This window comes from Pristiophorus japonicus, chromosome 17, assembly GCF_044704955.1.
Source record: "Pristiophorus japonicus isolate sPriJap1 chromosome 17, sPriJap1.hap1, whole genome shotgun sequence".
NCBI lineage: Eukaryota > Metazoa > Chordata > Chondrichthyes > Pristiophoridae > Pristiophorus > Pristiophorus japonicus.
The window spans coordinates 56,387,893-56,404,262 of NC_091993.1; the positions used below are offsets into that span (position 1 = coordinate 56,387,893).

General features: G+C 51.1%; 1 protein-coding gene across 1 annotated transcript in view; it reads right to left on the bottom strand.

Moving 5' to 3' along the window:
- Positions 1–1,115: 1,115 nt before the first annotated feature.
- Positions 1,116–16,370, bottom strand: part of LOC139227747 (ankyrin repeat and BTB/POZ domain-containing protein 2-like) — a 47,695-nt gene continuing 32,440 nt past the window's right edge. The window contains exons 11-17 of the mRNA XM_070858742.1: positions 14,558–14,733; positions 11,955–12,066; positions 10,304–10,406; positions 8,479–8,569; positions 5,567–5,635; positions 4,727–4,840; positions 1,116–2,617 (exon numbers count right to left, since the gene is read on the bottom strand). Of these exons, the coding sequence (XP_070714843.1) occupies positions 2,414–2,617; positions 4,727–4,840; positions 5,567–5,635; positions 8,479–8,569; positions 10,304–10,406; positions 11,955–12,066; positions 14,558–14,733 (869 nt within the window). The 3' untranslated portion in view covers positions 1,116–2,413. The remainder of the gene's footprint in view (positions 2,618–4,726; positions 4,841–5,566; positions 5,636–8,478; positions 8,570–10,303; positions 10,407–11,954; positions 12,067–14,557; positions 14,734–16,370) is intronic.

The following is a 16,370-nucleotide window of genomic DNA, read 5'->3' on the forward strand; positions in this document are numbered from 1 at the left end:
CATTCCATGTTGGTGATTGGGGGGGGTGGATGGATGGAACATTCCATGGTGGTGATTTGGGGGGAGGGGAGGAGGGATGGATGCAACATTCCATGGTGGTGGTGGTGGTGGTGGTGGTGGGGGCGGGAGGGTGCATGGACCATTCCATGTTGGTGGGGGGGATGGACCATTCCATGTTGGGGGGGGGTGGATGGACCATTCCATGTTAGTTGGGGGGGGAGGGGGAGGGGAATGGATCATTCCATGTTGTTGGCTGGAGGGGGGAAAGAGGGTGGATGGATGGACCATTCCATGATGGTGGTGATGGGGGGGGGGGGTGATTGCCTGGACCATTCCATGTTAGTGGGGGGGGGGGGGGGAAATGGACCATTCCATGTTGGTGGTGGGGGGGGAGGGGGACTGGATGGACCATTCCATGTTGGTGTGGGGGGGCATTGACCATTCCATGTTGGTGGGGTGGGTGGGGTGCGTGGATGGACCATTCCATTTTGGTGCGGGGGCGGGGGGCATAATAGATGGACCATTCCATGTTGGTGGTGGTGGTGGAGGGGGGTTTGCATGGACCATTCCATGTTGTGGGGGGGGGGGGAATGGATGGACCATTCCATGTTGGAGATGGTCATTACTTGGCACAAATGTAACCTGCCACTTCTCGGCTCAAGCCTGGTTGTTATCCTTGCACAAGCGGAACTGAGCAGTGGTGACTGGATTATTGGTGAGTAGATGGCACAGTTTCATGATGATTGGGAGGAGGCTGATAGTCCAGTAATTAGCTGGGTCAGATGTTCCCTTGTGTGGCTAGCACATAACTGCAAAGTCTTTGACTTTGATAGGTTGATGCCAGTGACATAGCTGTATTGGAACAGCTTAGCTAAGGGAGTGATAGTTCTTCAGCAATACAGCCGGGAGACTGCTGTGTCCAGTGTGGTCAGCTGCCTCTTAATATCAGGTGGCGTGAACTAACTTGGCTGGACATTGTTATCCAGGACAGTGGGGACGTCAGGAGGAGGCCACTTGCTCCAAGTGACTGAAGATACAAACAATTCAGACACCCCCACCCCATCCTACAAGCCCTTGAAAAACACAAAACCACACAAGAGGACAGAATGGAACGGAGTCCTGTTTAATTATAAAAGGCACACACAGTGTTAAAGGCATCAATGCATTCAACATTGTAAATTATCAGTCACAGTCGTGAAATCCTTCATTTGATTTTCATACCTGATGAAAACACTGATTTCTGTCACTCCTTATAAATAGTCTTCTCCAGGTTAATAAAAAATGTTCTTTTACACAAAGAAAATACGTTGAACATTAAGTTAAGCATAAAGAATCATTTGAACAATAATTTATACACAGTATTGCACATTAGTAATAAATAGTCACTCTGCTTTCTCTTTCGGTTGTAAACAGCCAAGAGGCTCGGTGGAGTTATATCAATCGACCCTCTGGGTAATAATTGTGAGTCAGCCCATTAAAGAAAGCTGGTGGTGATTCCCGCTCTCTCGCACAGCTGGGCTTTCAATGCTTTAGTGGCATGTGTTCACGGTCCTACACTACTTCACTGAGACCATCAGAGAGATTACTGACCCAGGCCAAGTGTCCCAGGAGACAGACCGCCCACTGAAGGAGACCCTCAAGTCAGCCCACTGTAGGTACGTTTAATTTTAAGATGTTGCATGAAATGATCTCAACTCTTCCAACTTGCAAAATGTTGTTCTGACCTCTGCTGTCTGAATCACATGGTGTTTAACATCAGTGACGGGAAGCCGTTCACCATGGGTGGAGAATGGCAGGATCCCAGCCATGATGCACCAGAGGGACAATGCTAGCTCCAGGAACCTCATCTGCTGGCTGCTCACTCACCGTGGGCGCACTGCCCAGAGAGCACAGCTCCCCACAGCAAACATGCAGCCAGAGGATTGGACCAGATTTAGATTAAAATGAGCATGGGTGGAGACTGAGTGGAGAAATGGGATGGGAGTGGGGTCCTTGGGCAACGAGAAGGGGAGGGGTGGAAGAGAGGTCAGAAGCAATGCACCCATATTTTCTGATAATGGCACAATGACCATCAAACATGAGACAGTGTCAAGAGGAGAGGAGAGGTGGTGTAATGATATCCTTGCCCAGGGTAGAAGGCTCTGATCCCCTTTAGTCCCTTTGTGGGCTGGACACCACATTAGTGACCAAAGTAGTCCTGATCTGTTAGATCGAGAGACGGACCGAGAGAGAGAGAGAGACGGACCGAGAGAGAGAGAGAGACGGACCGAGAGAGCCTCTCCAATACACAGATCACCACCACAGCACTCAGATCCACAGAGAATGTAAGCTAATCGAAGTCTCCAATATTTTAGGAAAAAAGGCACTGTCCATCATCCAAAGGCTGAGTTTGCATTCGGGTCCTGGTTTAAACTCACACCATGGTTTCCTTGGAGATGGGCTGGGATACAGCCTGCATCCTGGAGGCCAGAGCTTGTTGTAGCTCTGTCAGAACATCGTGATGTTTGTGTGTCGGGCTCTGCAGCAGCTGCTGGAAGGAGTCCTGCTCCAGTAAAGGCAGCATGTTCTTCAGGAAGTATCCACTGCAGTAGGAGACCAGCTCCGAGGCCTCGAGAACCTGCACAGAATAGGACCAGATCTTCAGAGGACAGAATCAGAGAACTGTACAGCTTAGAGGGAGGCCATTCGGCCCATCATGCCTGTGCCTGCTCTGTGACAGAGCGATTCAATTCGCCCCAGTCCCCCGCTCCTTCCCTACAGCCCAGCAATTTGTTCCTTTAAGTATTTGTCCACTTCCCGTTTGAAAGTTATAATTGAATCTGCTCCCACCGCCCTTTCAGGCAGCGCGTTCCCGATCACAACTCGCTGCGTAAGTGAAACATATCCTTATCTCCCCTCTGGTTCTTAAATCTGTGTCCCCTGGTTACCGACCCTCCTTATTTATTCTATCAAAGCCCTTCAGTGCAGTAATTCACAAAAGGCAGAAAACCAGGACATTGGTCCACAGGTAGCAACCATTTACTTGTAGCCATGCGCAATAAATCTATCCATAACCTGATCTGAGTTAATCTGTCTTATTGGGATCAGTTTTCAATATCAATATCCAACTCCAGATTTATTCCCGAGGGACGAATCCATCTCGGAGGGAGCTGGGATAGCAATTGACCAGACTACATCCCTCCTCCCACCTCAGGCTTCCACTCACTATTCAGCACCCCCTGCTGGACAGTGTCAACACCTTGAGGGTATGACATTGGGCAGTGCAACCTCAGACAGCCAGTCACTGGGCTCCCACAGGAAGAATAATGACTTGGCAGAGGTTTGAGACCTACATATGGGACCATATCTCGCTGTGCGTCAGTCCTGCAGTAGAAGAGTGGGAAGGGTAATTGATAGGAATAGGAGGAAATTATTAGGTGTCAGCTGTGGCTCAGTTGCTAGCTCTGGCCTCGGAGTCAGAAGTTTGTGAGTGCAAGTCTGACTCCAGTAGGAAACGCGGCAGCCTATGTGTGCAGAGAAGGATCCCACACACAGTAATGTGATAATAACCAGACAATCTGTCTCGACTGATGTTGGTCGAGGGATAAATATTGGCCAGGACACTGGGGATTAACGCCCCCTGCTCTTCTTTCAATAGTGCCGTGGGATCTTTTACGTCCACCCGAGAGAGCAGACAGGGCCTCAGTTAAACATCTCATCCAAAAGATGGCACCTCCGACAGTGCAGCACTCCCTCAGCACTGCCCCTCCGACAGCGCGGCCCTCCCTCAGTACTGCCCCTCTGACAGTGCAGCACTCCCTCAGTACTGCCCCTCTGACAGTGCAGCACTCCCTCAGTACTGCCCCTCTGACAGTGCAGCACTCCCTCAGTACTGCCCCTCCGACACTGCCCCCCTCCCTCAGTACTGCCCCTCCGACAGTGCAGCATTCCCTCAGTACTGCCGCTCTGACAGTGTGGCCCTCCCTCAGCACTGTCCCTCTGACAGTGTGGCGCTCCCTCAGCACTGCCCCTCCGACAGCGCGGCCCTCCCTCAGTACTGCCCCTCTGACAGTGCAGCACTCCCTCAGCACTGCCCCTCCGACAGCGCGGCCCTCCCTCAGTACTTCCCCTCTGACAGTGCGGCGCTCCCTCAGTACTGCCCCTCCGACAGTGCAGCACTCCCTCAGTACTGCTCCTCCAACAGTGCAGCACTCCCTCAGTACTGCCTCTCCGACAGTGCGGTGCTCCCTCAGCACTGCCCCCTGACAGTGTGGCGCTCCCTCAGTACTGCCCCACCAACAGTGCAGCTCTCCGACAGTGCGTCACTCCCTCAGTACTGCCCCTCCGACAGTGCGGCGCTCCCTCAGTACTGCCTCTCCGACAGTGCGGCGCTCTCTCAGTACTGCCCCTCCGACAGTGCGGCACTCCCTCAGTACTGCCTCTCCGACAGTGCAGCTCTCCGACAGTGCGTCACTCCCTCAGTACTGCCTCTCCGACAGTGCGGCGCTCTCTCAGTACTGCCCCTCCGACAGTGCGGCACTCCCTCAGTACTGCACTGTAGTGTCAGCCTGGATTATGATCCACAGAACGGCTTGTCGACAGGTTGTAGAACCCGGACGATTTTCACTGACCCCGTTAATTGTTTCTGTGCTGTTGCAATGCTCAGCATTAACGCAGGACACTGCACGTTATGCTGCATGGAAATGGGAGCAGGATTACACCAAGGACATTGCTAGCCTCTCCTCACCTTGGCCTGTCGGTACGTGTGTGGGCTGCCAGCCAGCGTCAGGTTCTGTGAACAGATGACCTCACAGTGGCGTGTCAGAGGCTTTAGTTTGAAGATGCTGGAAGCTGAGAGAACCTGGAACAGAGACAGGGCCATGAGCACTGAGTAAAGTGAGGGGTCGAGAGTGAGTCAAATCTCCCCATGTCCATCAAAACTGCACCATCCATTCTCCCCGATCATAGACTCCACTCAGCCCTGTAAGCCCCTCCCACAGCCCTGTAACCCCCTCCCACAACCCCCACAGCCCTGTAACCCCTTCCCACAGCCCTGTAACCCCTTCCCACAGCCCTGTAACCCCCTCCTACAGCCCTGTAACCCCCTCCCACAACCCCCACAGCCCTGTAAGCCCCTCCCACGGCCCTGTAACCCCTTCCCACAGCCCTGAAACCCCCTCCTACAGCCCTGTAACCACCTCCCACAACCCCCACGGCCCTGTAAGCCCCTCCCACGGCCCTGTAAGCCCCTCCCACGGCCCAATTAATCCCCTCCCACGGCCCATGGACACTCTCCCCGATCATGGACACTCCCTACCCATTTAAGTGTTAATGTAAGCTTTTCCAAGTCTCTCCTGGGAAATCTCAGATAACTAACACTGCCAGCGAATGATCAGGACAGGGAGCAGAGATAGATTGTCCTTCCCTGGCCCGGTGTGGCTAATTGTGCACACTGCCCTATCAATGCACCATTAATATGGGAATGCTGGGCAGGAGAATTCGACCTCCATGTTCCAACAGCACACCCATCGGGACTTGGAAGGAGCGCTGGCGAAGAGAGAGCAGTTAGGTGAAGAGGACATCTTACCTCCAGGGCTTGGCTTTTACTGATGTTCAGTCCCTCTGTCCCTCCGTTGTAAATATACTGAACCAAGCACTGCCGAGAAATCACAGGGTCAGAGCGTGAGACCGTGCACAAGACCAATACTAATCAGCTGACTGAAAATAACATTTCCACAAATGAAGAACTTGCATTTCTATAGCGTCTTGCATGTCCTTAGGACATCCCAAAGGGCTTTATAGCCAATGAAGTACTCTTGAAGTGTAGCCACCGCTATTTTGTGGGAAATACAGCAGGCAAACTGCACAGTGAAACGCCACAAAAAACAGCAATGAGATGAACGACCAGTTAATTCACTTTGGGTGATGTCGGTTGAGGGATAAATATTGGCCAAGACACTCAAAGTTAGTGACCAGGCTCACATACACCGGGTATATATGGGGTCAGTGACCAGGACCACATACACCAGGTGTACACGGGGTCAGTGACCAGGATCACATACACCAGGTGTACAAGGGGTCAGTGACCAGGATCACATACACCAGGTGTACACGGGGTCAGTGACCAGGACCACATACACCAGGTGTACACGGGGTCAGTGACCAGGATCACATACACCAGGTGTACACGGGATTAGTCACCAGGACCACATACACCAGGTGTACACGGGGTCAGTGACCAGGATCACATACACCAGGTGTACACGGGATTAGTCACCAGGACCACATACACCAGGTGTACACGGGGTCAGTGACCAGGATCACATACACCAGGTGTACACGGGGTCAGTGACCAGGATCACATACACCAGGTGTACACGGGGTCAGTGACCAGGATCACATACACCAGGTGTACACGGGGTCAGTAACCAGGATCACATACACCGGGTGTACATGGGGTCAGTGACCAGGATCACATACACCAGGTGTACACGGTTCAGTGATTTTAGGCTTTTGTATTTTGGGAGCGATAATGTCGGCGGGGCGGGACAGTTAGCGACCGGGGACAGTTTGCGCCTCAGTCGGTAAGTTTGCGCAGCTGGGCCCTGTGTCGGGGAGGGAGGCTTTGTACACCTCTCGTGGTGCAAGTATGGAAAACTCCCGAGTTAAAGAGTCGAGCCGGGAGCGCTCCGTGAGATGTCTGGGAGGGGCTGGGAGGACCTAAAAGAAAACACAAAAACATTCCCAAAACATTACCCACGCCACAACACAAATCGTTGAAAAAATTAAAAGAACAATCGCACTTACATAAGAAATAGGAACAGCAGTATGCCGTATGGCCCCTCGAGCCTGCTCCGCCATTTAATACAATCGTGGTTGATCTGATCATGGACTCAGCTCCACTTCCCTGCCCGCTCCCCATAACCCCTTATTCCCTTATCGTTTAAGAAACTGTCTATTTCTGTCTTAAATTTATTTAATGTCCCAGCTTCCACAGCTCTCTGAGGCAGCAAATTCCACAGATTTACAACCCTCAGAGAGAAGAAATTTCTCCTCATCTCTGTTTTAAATGGGCGGCCCCTTATTCTAAGATCATGCCCTCTAGTTCTAGTCTCCCCCATCAGTGGAAACATCCTCTCTGCATCCACCTTGTCAAGCCCCCTCATAATCTTATACGTTTTGATAAGATCACCTCTCATTCTTCTGAATTCCAATGAGTAGAGGCCCAACCTACTCAGCCTTTGCTCATAAGTCAACCCCCTCATCCCCGGAATCAACTGAGTGAGCCTTCTCTGAACTGCCTCCAAAGCAAGTATATCCTTTCGTAAATATGGAAACCAAAACTGCACGCAGTATTCCAGGTGTGGCCAAACAACACCCTGTATAACTGTAGCAAGACTTCCCTGCTTTTATACGCCATCCCCTTTACATTAAAGGCCAAGATATCATTGGCCTTCCTGATCACTTGCTGTACCTGCATACTAACCTTTTGTGTTTCATGCACAAGTAACCCCAGGTCCCGCTGTACTGCAGCACTTTGCAATCTTTCTCCATTTAAATAATAACTTGCTCTTTGATCTATTCTGCCAAAGTGCATGACCTCACACTTTCCAACATTATACTCCATCTGCCAAATTTTTGCCCACTCACTTAGCCTGTCTATGTCCTCTTGCAGATTTTTTGTGTCCTCCTCATACATTGCTTTTCCTCCCATCTTTGTATCGTCAGCAAACTTGGCTACGTAACACTCAGTCCCTTCTTCCAAGTCGTTAATATAGATTGTAAATAGTTGGGGTCCCAACACTGATCCCTGCGGCACCCCACTAGTTACTGGTTGCCAACCAGAGAATGAACCATTTATCCTGACTCTCTGTTTTCTGTTAGTTAGCCAATCTTCTATCCATGCTAATATATTATCCCAACCCCGTGAACTTTTATCTTGTGCAGTAACCTTTTATGTGACACCTCGCCAAATGCCTTCTGGAAGTGTAAATACACCACATCCACTGGTTCCCCTTTATCCACCCTATTCATTACATCCTCAAAGAACTCCAGCAAATTTGTCAAACATGACTTCCCTTAGGAGTCCATTACTCACCGCTCCACTGTCGGTATCGTTGCACTGCCCGATTTCCCAGGCAGTCACTGCGGGGCGCGCTGTGGGGCGGGCGGGTCAGGCAGGAGCTCAAACTCGCGCCAGTGTCGCAACCAGGGGCGTTTCACACCGGGCGCAGCTTTTCCGGGCGGTGCTGCTCCGCGTTGCCGCTCCGCGTTGCCGCTAAACCGGACCCGAGGATTGCTGCGGGGCGCTGGAAGCTGACTGCCCGCCCAGAACACCTCATTACCGCCGCACTGGGGCGGAAAACGGAGCGCAGAAGGCCAGAGAATCCAGCCCCAGGTGTACACGGGGATGGTCACCAGGACCACATACACCAGGATTACATGGGGTTAACCCGTTACCGGGTTATAACAGGAATTTGTTACTCTGCTGGTAGTTACCTTGAATGTGCTGTAGCCGATATCCTTGATCTCGATGGGGCTGCGGGTCTTGGCATCGGCAGAAGGGGAGGCAGTAATAAGTGCTTTGAACCTTAAGAGTGAGAAAAACATCCATCGAATAATGACCCCGGATATACAAGGCATTCTTTACTGCAATAAATATGTTGCTGCACCCATTTCGGGTAACTCTCGAGCAATGAGGCTGGACAGGGAGTAGGAGCCCTAAACCACACACACCAAGTTTGTCCCGCTCCGGGAAAACTCTGTTCAGTGGTTCAACGACACATTTATTGTCTGATAGCAGGGGTGGACGAGTCCTTCTCACACACGTGCCACTTCGATTGGTCAAAGAAATGTAGCAAAGCACCCTTTGAAGTTTACATAAAAATAGAGGATTCTGCACCAATCTGTGATAAGTACAGGTTACTGACTATACGGAGAATGTACAGACAGCAGCTCCCAGACACTGCACAATCGGAGGTACAGATTACTGACAGTACGGAGAATGTACAGACAGCAGCACCTTGTAATTATATAGCGCCTTTAACGTAGTAAAACGTCCCAAGGCACTTCACTGGAGTGGTTTTAATACAAAACAAATAAATTTGACAGTGAGCCACATAAGTAGAAATTGCGGCAGGTGACCAAAAGCTTGGTCAAAGAGGTCGGTTTTAAGCAGCGTCATAAAGGAGGAAAGAGAGGTCGAGAGGGAGAGGTTTAGGGAGGGAGTTCCAGAGCTTGGGGCCCAGGCAACAGAAGGCACGGCCACCGATGGTTGAGTGATTATAATCAGGGATGGTCAATAGGGCAGAATTAGAGGTGCGCAGACATCTCGGGGGGGTTGTGGGGTTGTAGGAGATTACAGAGATAGGGAGGGGTGAGGGCCAAGGAGGGATTTGTAAACAAGGATGAGAATTTAGAAATCGAAGCATTGCTTAATCGGGAGCCAATGTAGGTCAGTGAGCACAGAGGGTGATGGGTGAACGGGACTCAGTGTGAGTTAGGACACGGGGCAGCCGAGTTTTGGATCACCTCTAGTTTACGTAGGGTAGAATGTGGGAGGGCAGCCAAGAGTGTGTTGGAATAGTCAAGTCTAGAGGTAACAAAGGCATGGATGAGGGCTTCAGCAGCGGATGAGCTGAGGCAAGGGCGGTGACGGGCGATGTTGGAAAGGTGATTTTAGTTATGCCGCGGATATGTGGCCAGAAGCTCATTTCAGGGTCACATATGACGCCTAGGTTGCAAACAGTCTGGTTCAGCCTCAGACAGATGCTGGGGAGAGGGATGGAGTCAGTGGCTGGGGAACGACGTTTGTGGCGGGGACCAAAGACAATGGCTTCGGTCTTCACAATATTTGGTTGGAGAAAATGTCTGCTCATCCAGAACTGGATGTGGGACAAGCAGTCTGACAATTTAGAGACTGAGGAGGGGTCGAGAGAAGTGGTGGTGAGGTAGAGCTGGGTGTCATCAGTGTACATGTGGAAACTGACGCTGTGTTTTCAGATGATATCGCCAAGGGGCAGCATGTAGGTGAGAAATAGGAGGGGCCTCCCAGACACTGCACAGTCGGAGGTACAGGTTACTGAGAATGTACAGACAGCAGCACCTGACACTATAATTTACTGGGTACTTTCACCCTGGAGTTGCTATATGGCCCAAACAATCTCTTACTCTTGCCTTCATGAATCACTTCCTAACAATCGCAGCTCCAATGAACAAAATGTGATTGGACTGAGCCAATAGGGTCTCCCTGCATCAGCACATTGTATTATTTGGGAATTAGTAGAACTGCCTGCCTCACAGTTTGGTGAATCACAGGTTGTACCTGGGTGAGGCAGCGGCCAGCAGTGTCCGATGGCCGTAAAATGGTTTCCCCTCCACCAGGAATGTGATGTCCGACTGTTTTTGGTTATTCAGGGGAACGGGATCTGAGGAAGGAAGAGAGAGAGTGTCAATCTACGACTGTGACCCACCTTCTGACCTCAGCCCATACCCGGGGAGTGGGCCCGAGCTACAGAAGCTCCCCCCCCACACCCTGATACCCCCGGGGAGTGGGTCTGAGCTACAGAACCCCCGCCCCTCCACACCCTGTGATACCCCCGGAGAGTGGGTCTGAGCTACAGAACCCCCTCCGCCCCCCACACCCTGATACCCCCGGGGAGTGGGTCTGAGCTACAGAACCCCCGCCCCTCCACACCCTGTGATACCCCCGGGGAGTGGGTCTGAGCTACAGAACCCCCTCCGCCCCCCACACCCTGATACCCCCGGGGAGTGGGCCAGAGCTACAGAACCCCCCGCCCCCCACACCCTGATACCCCCGGGGAGTGGGCCCGAGCAACAGAAGCCCCCGTCCCACCCTGTGATACCCCCGGGGAGTGGGTCTGAGCTACAGAACCCCCCGTGCCCCCACACCCTGATACCCCCGGGGAGGGGGCCTGACCTACAGAACCCCCCGCTCCCCCCACACCCTGACACCCCCGGGGAGTGGGTCTGAGCTACAGAACCCCCGCCCCTCCACACCCTGTGATACCCCCGGGGAGTGGGTCTGAGCTACAGAACCCCCTCCGCCCCCCACACCCTGATACCCCCGGGGAGTGGGCCAGAGCTACAGAACCCCCCGCCCCCCACACCCTGATACCCCCGGGGAGTGGGCCCGAGCAACAGAAGCCCCCGTCCCACCCTGTGATACCCCCGGGGAGTGGGTCTGAGCTACAGAACCCCCCGTGCCCCCACACCCTGATACCCCCGGGGAGGGGGCCTGACCTACAGAACCCCCCGCTCCCCCCACACCCTGACACCCCCGGGGAGGGAGCCTGACCTACAGAACCCTCCCCATCCAGTGATAACTCCGGGGAAGGGCAGTCTAATCCAAAGAGCTTTTACCTAGAGTGGAATATTCAGGCAAAGTCTCCGAGATGCTCCAAGTGACACAACCTACAAAGGGCCATCCATAAGGAGGACACTTCATGCACCCAACATTAGCCTGTGGCATTGATCCTTTCCTCAGCAGCAAAACATCAAACTCAGACACTTCTGCCTTCTGGCCCCAACCCAATACACAGCCCTTAGCTTGCCCTTTGACCCTTGGTGCCATCCCCTATCTATTCCAGAACAGTGAGGAGAATTTGTGTTGTGAAACTCGCTGCAAGATAACAAAGGGTCTCTCGTTACGAAACAGGGCTCATTCATCTTCAAGTACCGAGACACACCCCATTCCCAACCACTGCAGTGGACACTAAGTTTCTTGCTATGCCATGGTGTGGTTATAGTGTCCATTAGTTTCTCTCAGTCCACTCGAGCAACAGCTCTGTTTGGCACCTGCCTCGACACAGTCACTGCGCGTCAAGGTTTGTGCGCGGGCAAGGTTAGCCTCCGTGGGGACCAAGCACAGCTCCCTGGTGCAAAAGCCTGGGGCAGGATTGCAGTGTTGCTGTTGCTGAAGATGAAGCTACCATCTAGTTCCATGCAGTACTCACCGCCTTGATGCAATGCTTTGGTCTTCCCCCCGGTCTCCTGGATCACAGGGATAGGGTAGGGACCATAGCAGTGACTAAAGATAGCTGCCAGCTGTTGAATAATAGCATTGTTCTGAAAATGTAACACAAAGGGACACTATGTCAAGTCAATTGAATGATTCAAGCCCACCAGGCAGAGCCACTCAGCTCCCAGTAATCTCGGGCTATTCCACATAGACCACATGCTCCATCATAGACCACGTGCTGTCCAAAGTCAGAGGCAGTAACCCCCGCACATCTTGTTACTATCACAGGTTTGAGCCACCCTGGTCAGGGACTTAGATGGACAAAGCACTGGGTCTGCAGTAAGAGTTTGTTTCAATGAGATTTGTAATATTAAAAGTTTGCTAGAACTTCCCACTGTGGCAGTGAGACCAGTAACATCATTGTGTAACAAGAGGTCATGTAACTTATATTGTTAGATTAGGGCCTGTAATTTCAGAGTTTGTCGCAACTGGGCCTGTAAAACCAGAATCTGTTGGACCTGTAATTTCAGCTATTTACAGTCTATATTAATGACCTAGATGAAGGGACCGGGTGTAATGTATCCAAGTTTGCCGACGATACAAAGCTATGTGAGACAGTAAGCTGTGAGGAGAAGAAAAAGCGTCTGCAAAGGGATACAGACAGACTTAGTGAGAGGGCAGTGAGGTGGCAGATAGAGTATAATGTGGGGAAATGTGAGGTTATTCAATTTGGTGGAAAGAATAGAAAAACAGAATATTTTTTAAATGGTGAGAAACTTTTAAATGTTGGTGTTCAGAGAGATTTGGGTGTCCTTGTAGAGGAAACACAGAAAGCGAGCGTGCAGGTACAGCAAGCAATAAGGAAGGCAAATGGCATGTTGGATTGAGGCCTATAATACCACAATCTGTTGGATTGAGGCCTATAATACCACAATCTGTTGGATTGAGGCCTATAATACCACAATCTGTTGGATTGAGGCCTGTCATACCACAATCTGTTGGATTGGGGCCTATAATACCACAATCTGTTGGATTGGGGCCTATAATACCACAATCTGTTGGATTGGGGCCTATAAGACCACAATTTGTTGGATTGAGGCCTATAATACCACAATCTGTTGGATTGGGGCCTATAATACCACAATCTGTTGGATTGGGGCCTATAATACCACAATCTGTTGGATTGGGGCCTATAATACCACAATTTGTTGGATTGAGGCCTGTCATACCACAATCTGTAGAATTGGGGCCTATAATACCACAATTTGTTGGATCGGGGCCTATAATACCACAATCTGTTGGATTGGGGCCTATAATACCACAATTTGTTGGATTGAGGCCTGTCATACCACAATCTGTAGGATTGGGGCCTATAATACCACAATTTGTTGGATTGAGGCCTATAATACCACAATCTGTTGGATTGGGGCCTATAATACCACAATTTGTTGGATTGAGGCCTGTCATACCACAATCTGTAGGATTGGGGCCTATAATACCACAATTTGTTGGATTGTGGCCTATAATACCACATTCTGTTGGATTGGGGCCTATAATACCACAATGTGTTGGATTGAGGCCTGTCATACCACAATCTGTAGGATTTGGGCCTATAATACCACAATTTGTTGGATTGAGGCCTATAATACCACAATCTGTTGGATTGAGGCCTATAATACCACAATCTGTTGGATTGAGGCCTGTCATACCACAATCTGTTGGACTGAGGCCTGTCATACCACAATCTGTAGGATTGAGGCCTGTCATACCACAATCTGTAGGATTGGGGCCTATAATACCACAATCTGTAGGATTGGGGCCTATAATACCACAATTTGTTGGATTGGGGCCTATAATACCACAATCTGTTGGATTGAGGCCTGTCATACCACAATTTGTTGGATTGGGGCCTATAATACCACAATCTGTTGGATTGAGGCCTGTCATACCACAATCTGTTGGATTGAGGCCTATAATACCACAATCTGTTGGATTGGGGCCTATATAGCACAATCTGTTGGATTGGGGCCTATAATACCACAATCTGTTGGATTGGGGCCTATAATACCACAATCTGTTGGATTGGGGCCTATAATACCACAATCTGTTGGATTGAGGCCTGTCATACCACAATCTGTTGGATTGGGGCCTATAATACCACAATCTGTTGGATTGAGGCCTATAATACCACAATCTGTTGGATTGAGGCCTGTCATACCACAATTTGTTGGATTGGGGCCTATAATACCACAATCTGTTGGATTGAGGCCTGTCATACCACAATCTGTTGGATTGAGGCCTGTCATACCACAATCTGTTGGATTGGGGCCTATAATACCACAATTTGTTGGATTGAGGCCTGTCATACCACAATCTGTTGGATTGAGGCCTATAATACCACAATCTGTTGGATTGGGGCCTATAATACCACAATCTGTTGGATTGGGGCCTATAATACCCAAGGGGCCTGTCATACCACAATTTGTTGGAGTGGGGCCTATAATACCACAATCTGTAGGATTGGGGCCTGTAATACCACAATCTGAGAGAGAACGGTTTTGTTGTAAAGTAATGCTGGTTTGTGATGAGGTGTTGCACCTTGCTCTGGCGGAATATGTCGAACATCAGGGACAGTCCCTGGGAAATCATCTCTTGACTGTACACGTCATTCACAGCATCGAACTCCTTCAGCAGGTTGAGAGTGACGGGCCAGCGGCGCTGGGTGAGCGAGGTGTGCAGTGACTGGAGCCAGGAGTGCAGAGTCCACGGGACAGCTGGGGAGACAAGAACAGAATAGACTACCATGAGCAACAGTCGGCCTGGCATTGAAAGGGCAAGGAAATATTCCGTGAGGCACCGGAATATCCGACCCATGTACACTTTACATTCCCCAGAGCCCAGACCATCACATCGGGCCCGACATCAGCTCGGGATAGATGGAAGACCAGGCAGACACGAGACTTATTCCCCTCACTATGGTATCAGCTGTGGCTCAGTGAGCAGCACACTCGCCTCTGAGTCAGCAGGTTGTGGGTTCAAGTCCCACTCCAGGGACTTGAGCACATAAATCGAGGCCAACACTCCAGCGGAGGGCTGAGGGAGTGCTGCACTGTCGGAGGTGTCATGTTTCGGATGAGACATTAAACCGAGGCCCCGTCTGCTCTCTTCCATGGCGCTATTTCTAAGAAGAACAGGGGAGTTATCCCCGGTGACCTGGCCAATATTTATCTCTCAACCAACATAACAAAAACAGATTATCTGGTCATTGTCACATTATCACATTGCTGTTTGTGGTTGCCAGCTGTGCGCAAATTGGCTGCTGTGTTTCTTACATTACAACAGTGACTATAGGTCAAAAGTACTTCATTGGTTATAAAGCGCTTTGGGACATCCTGAGGTTGTGAAAGGTGCTACAGAAATGCAAGTTATTGTAATGTTCTGAAAATCTACAACTTCCGCTACAAATAGCGGACAGGAGTTTTCCCTCCCGCAGGCCGTGCGGACTGGCGCAGTACCTGTGACTGCCAGCAGATGTCTCCGGCATGTTATAAACGAGTGACGTTACAGGTGGACGTGAGCAGATCTGGGAGCAGCAGGCTCGAATTAGGTTCAATAGTAAACATTCCGAATGATTGCTTCCTCCCAGACACACTCTCAGAGATCACCCACGCAAAATTAATGATTTCAATATAAACACAATGATCGGTTGAAAGGGCTCAAAAAAAACAATAAATGGCCAGGATCAAGGGCAGATATCGCATACTACTGGGAGGAGATTAGCAAGATCATTGTGAGGGAATTGCTGCACTCTGGGGAGATAGATGAGGTGAGGACGAGGAGATATTAGTCGGGAATTTCCTTCGTATCTGCTTATGATTCGCCGCTGTACCTTTACACACGCAGGATTTCTGCAGCACTTCCGGCAATCTTATAGCATTGTAACACCACCGAGGAAATTCCCTCTCACTGGGTGAGGTGGGAACAGCAATGATGGGTGACTCAATGCACCGAGTGCTGCCACACAGAGGTCAGCTGTGGAACTGCAGCCACCTCCCCTACAATGCTGGGTCCTTGACCTCGGAAAGGGGGAGAGCTAACGGCAGGACAGGCAGTCCGAGGCCAGGCCCAGACCACTGTGCACAGGGAGGGGCAGTTAACCACAGGTCTAGGTACTCGATTCCAAGCCACAGGCCCCGTCACACAGGGAGACGGAGAGTTAACCGCAGGGCAGGGAACCCTCGTCCCAGGCCCAGCTTTCCGTCCAAACACAGGGGCACCACCCTGGCCGTGCACCGGGGGTGGGGGTCCTCCAGGGGGCCATGGGTGGTGATCTGGGGGGCCGCAGGGCTGTGCAGGAACAATGGCGGGGTGCGTCGCTCCGGGGTTGCCGCGGGACTGGGCGGGAACAATG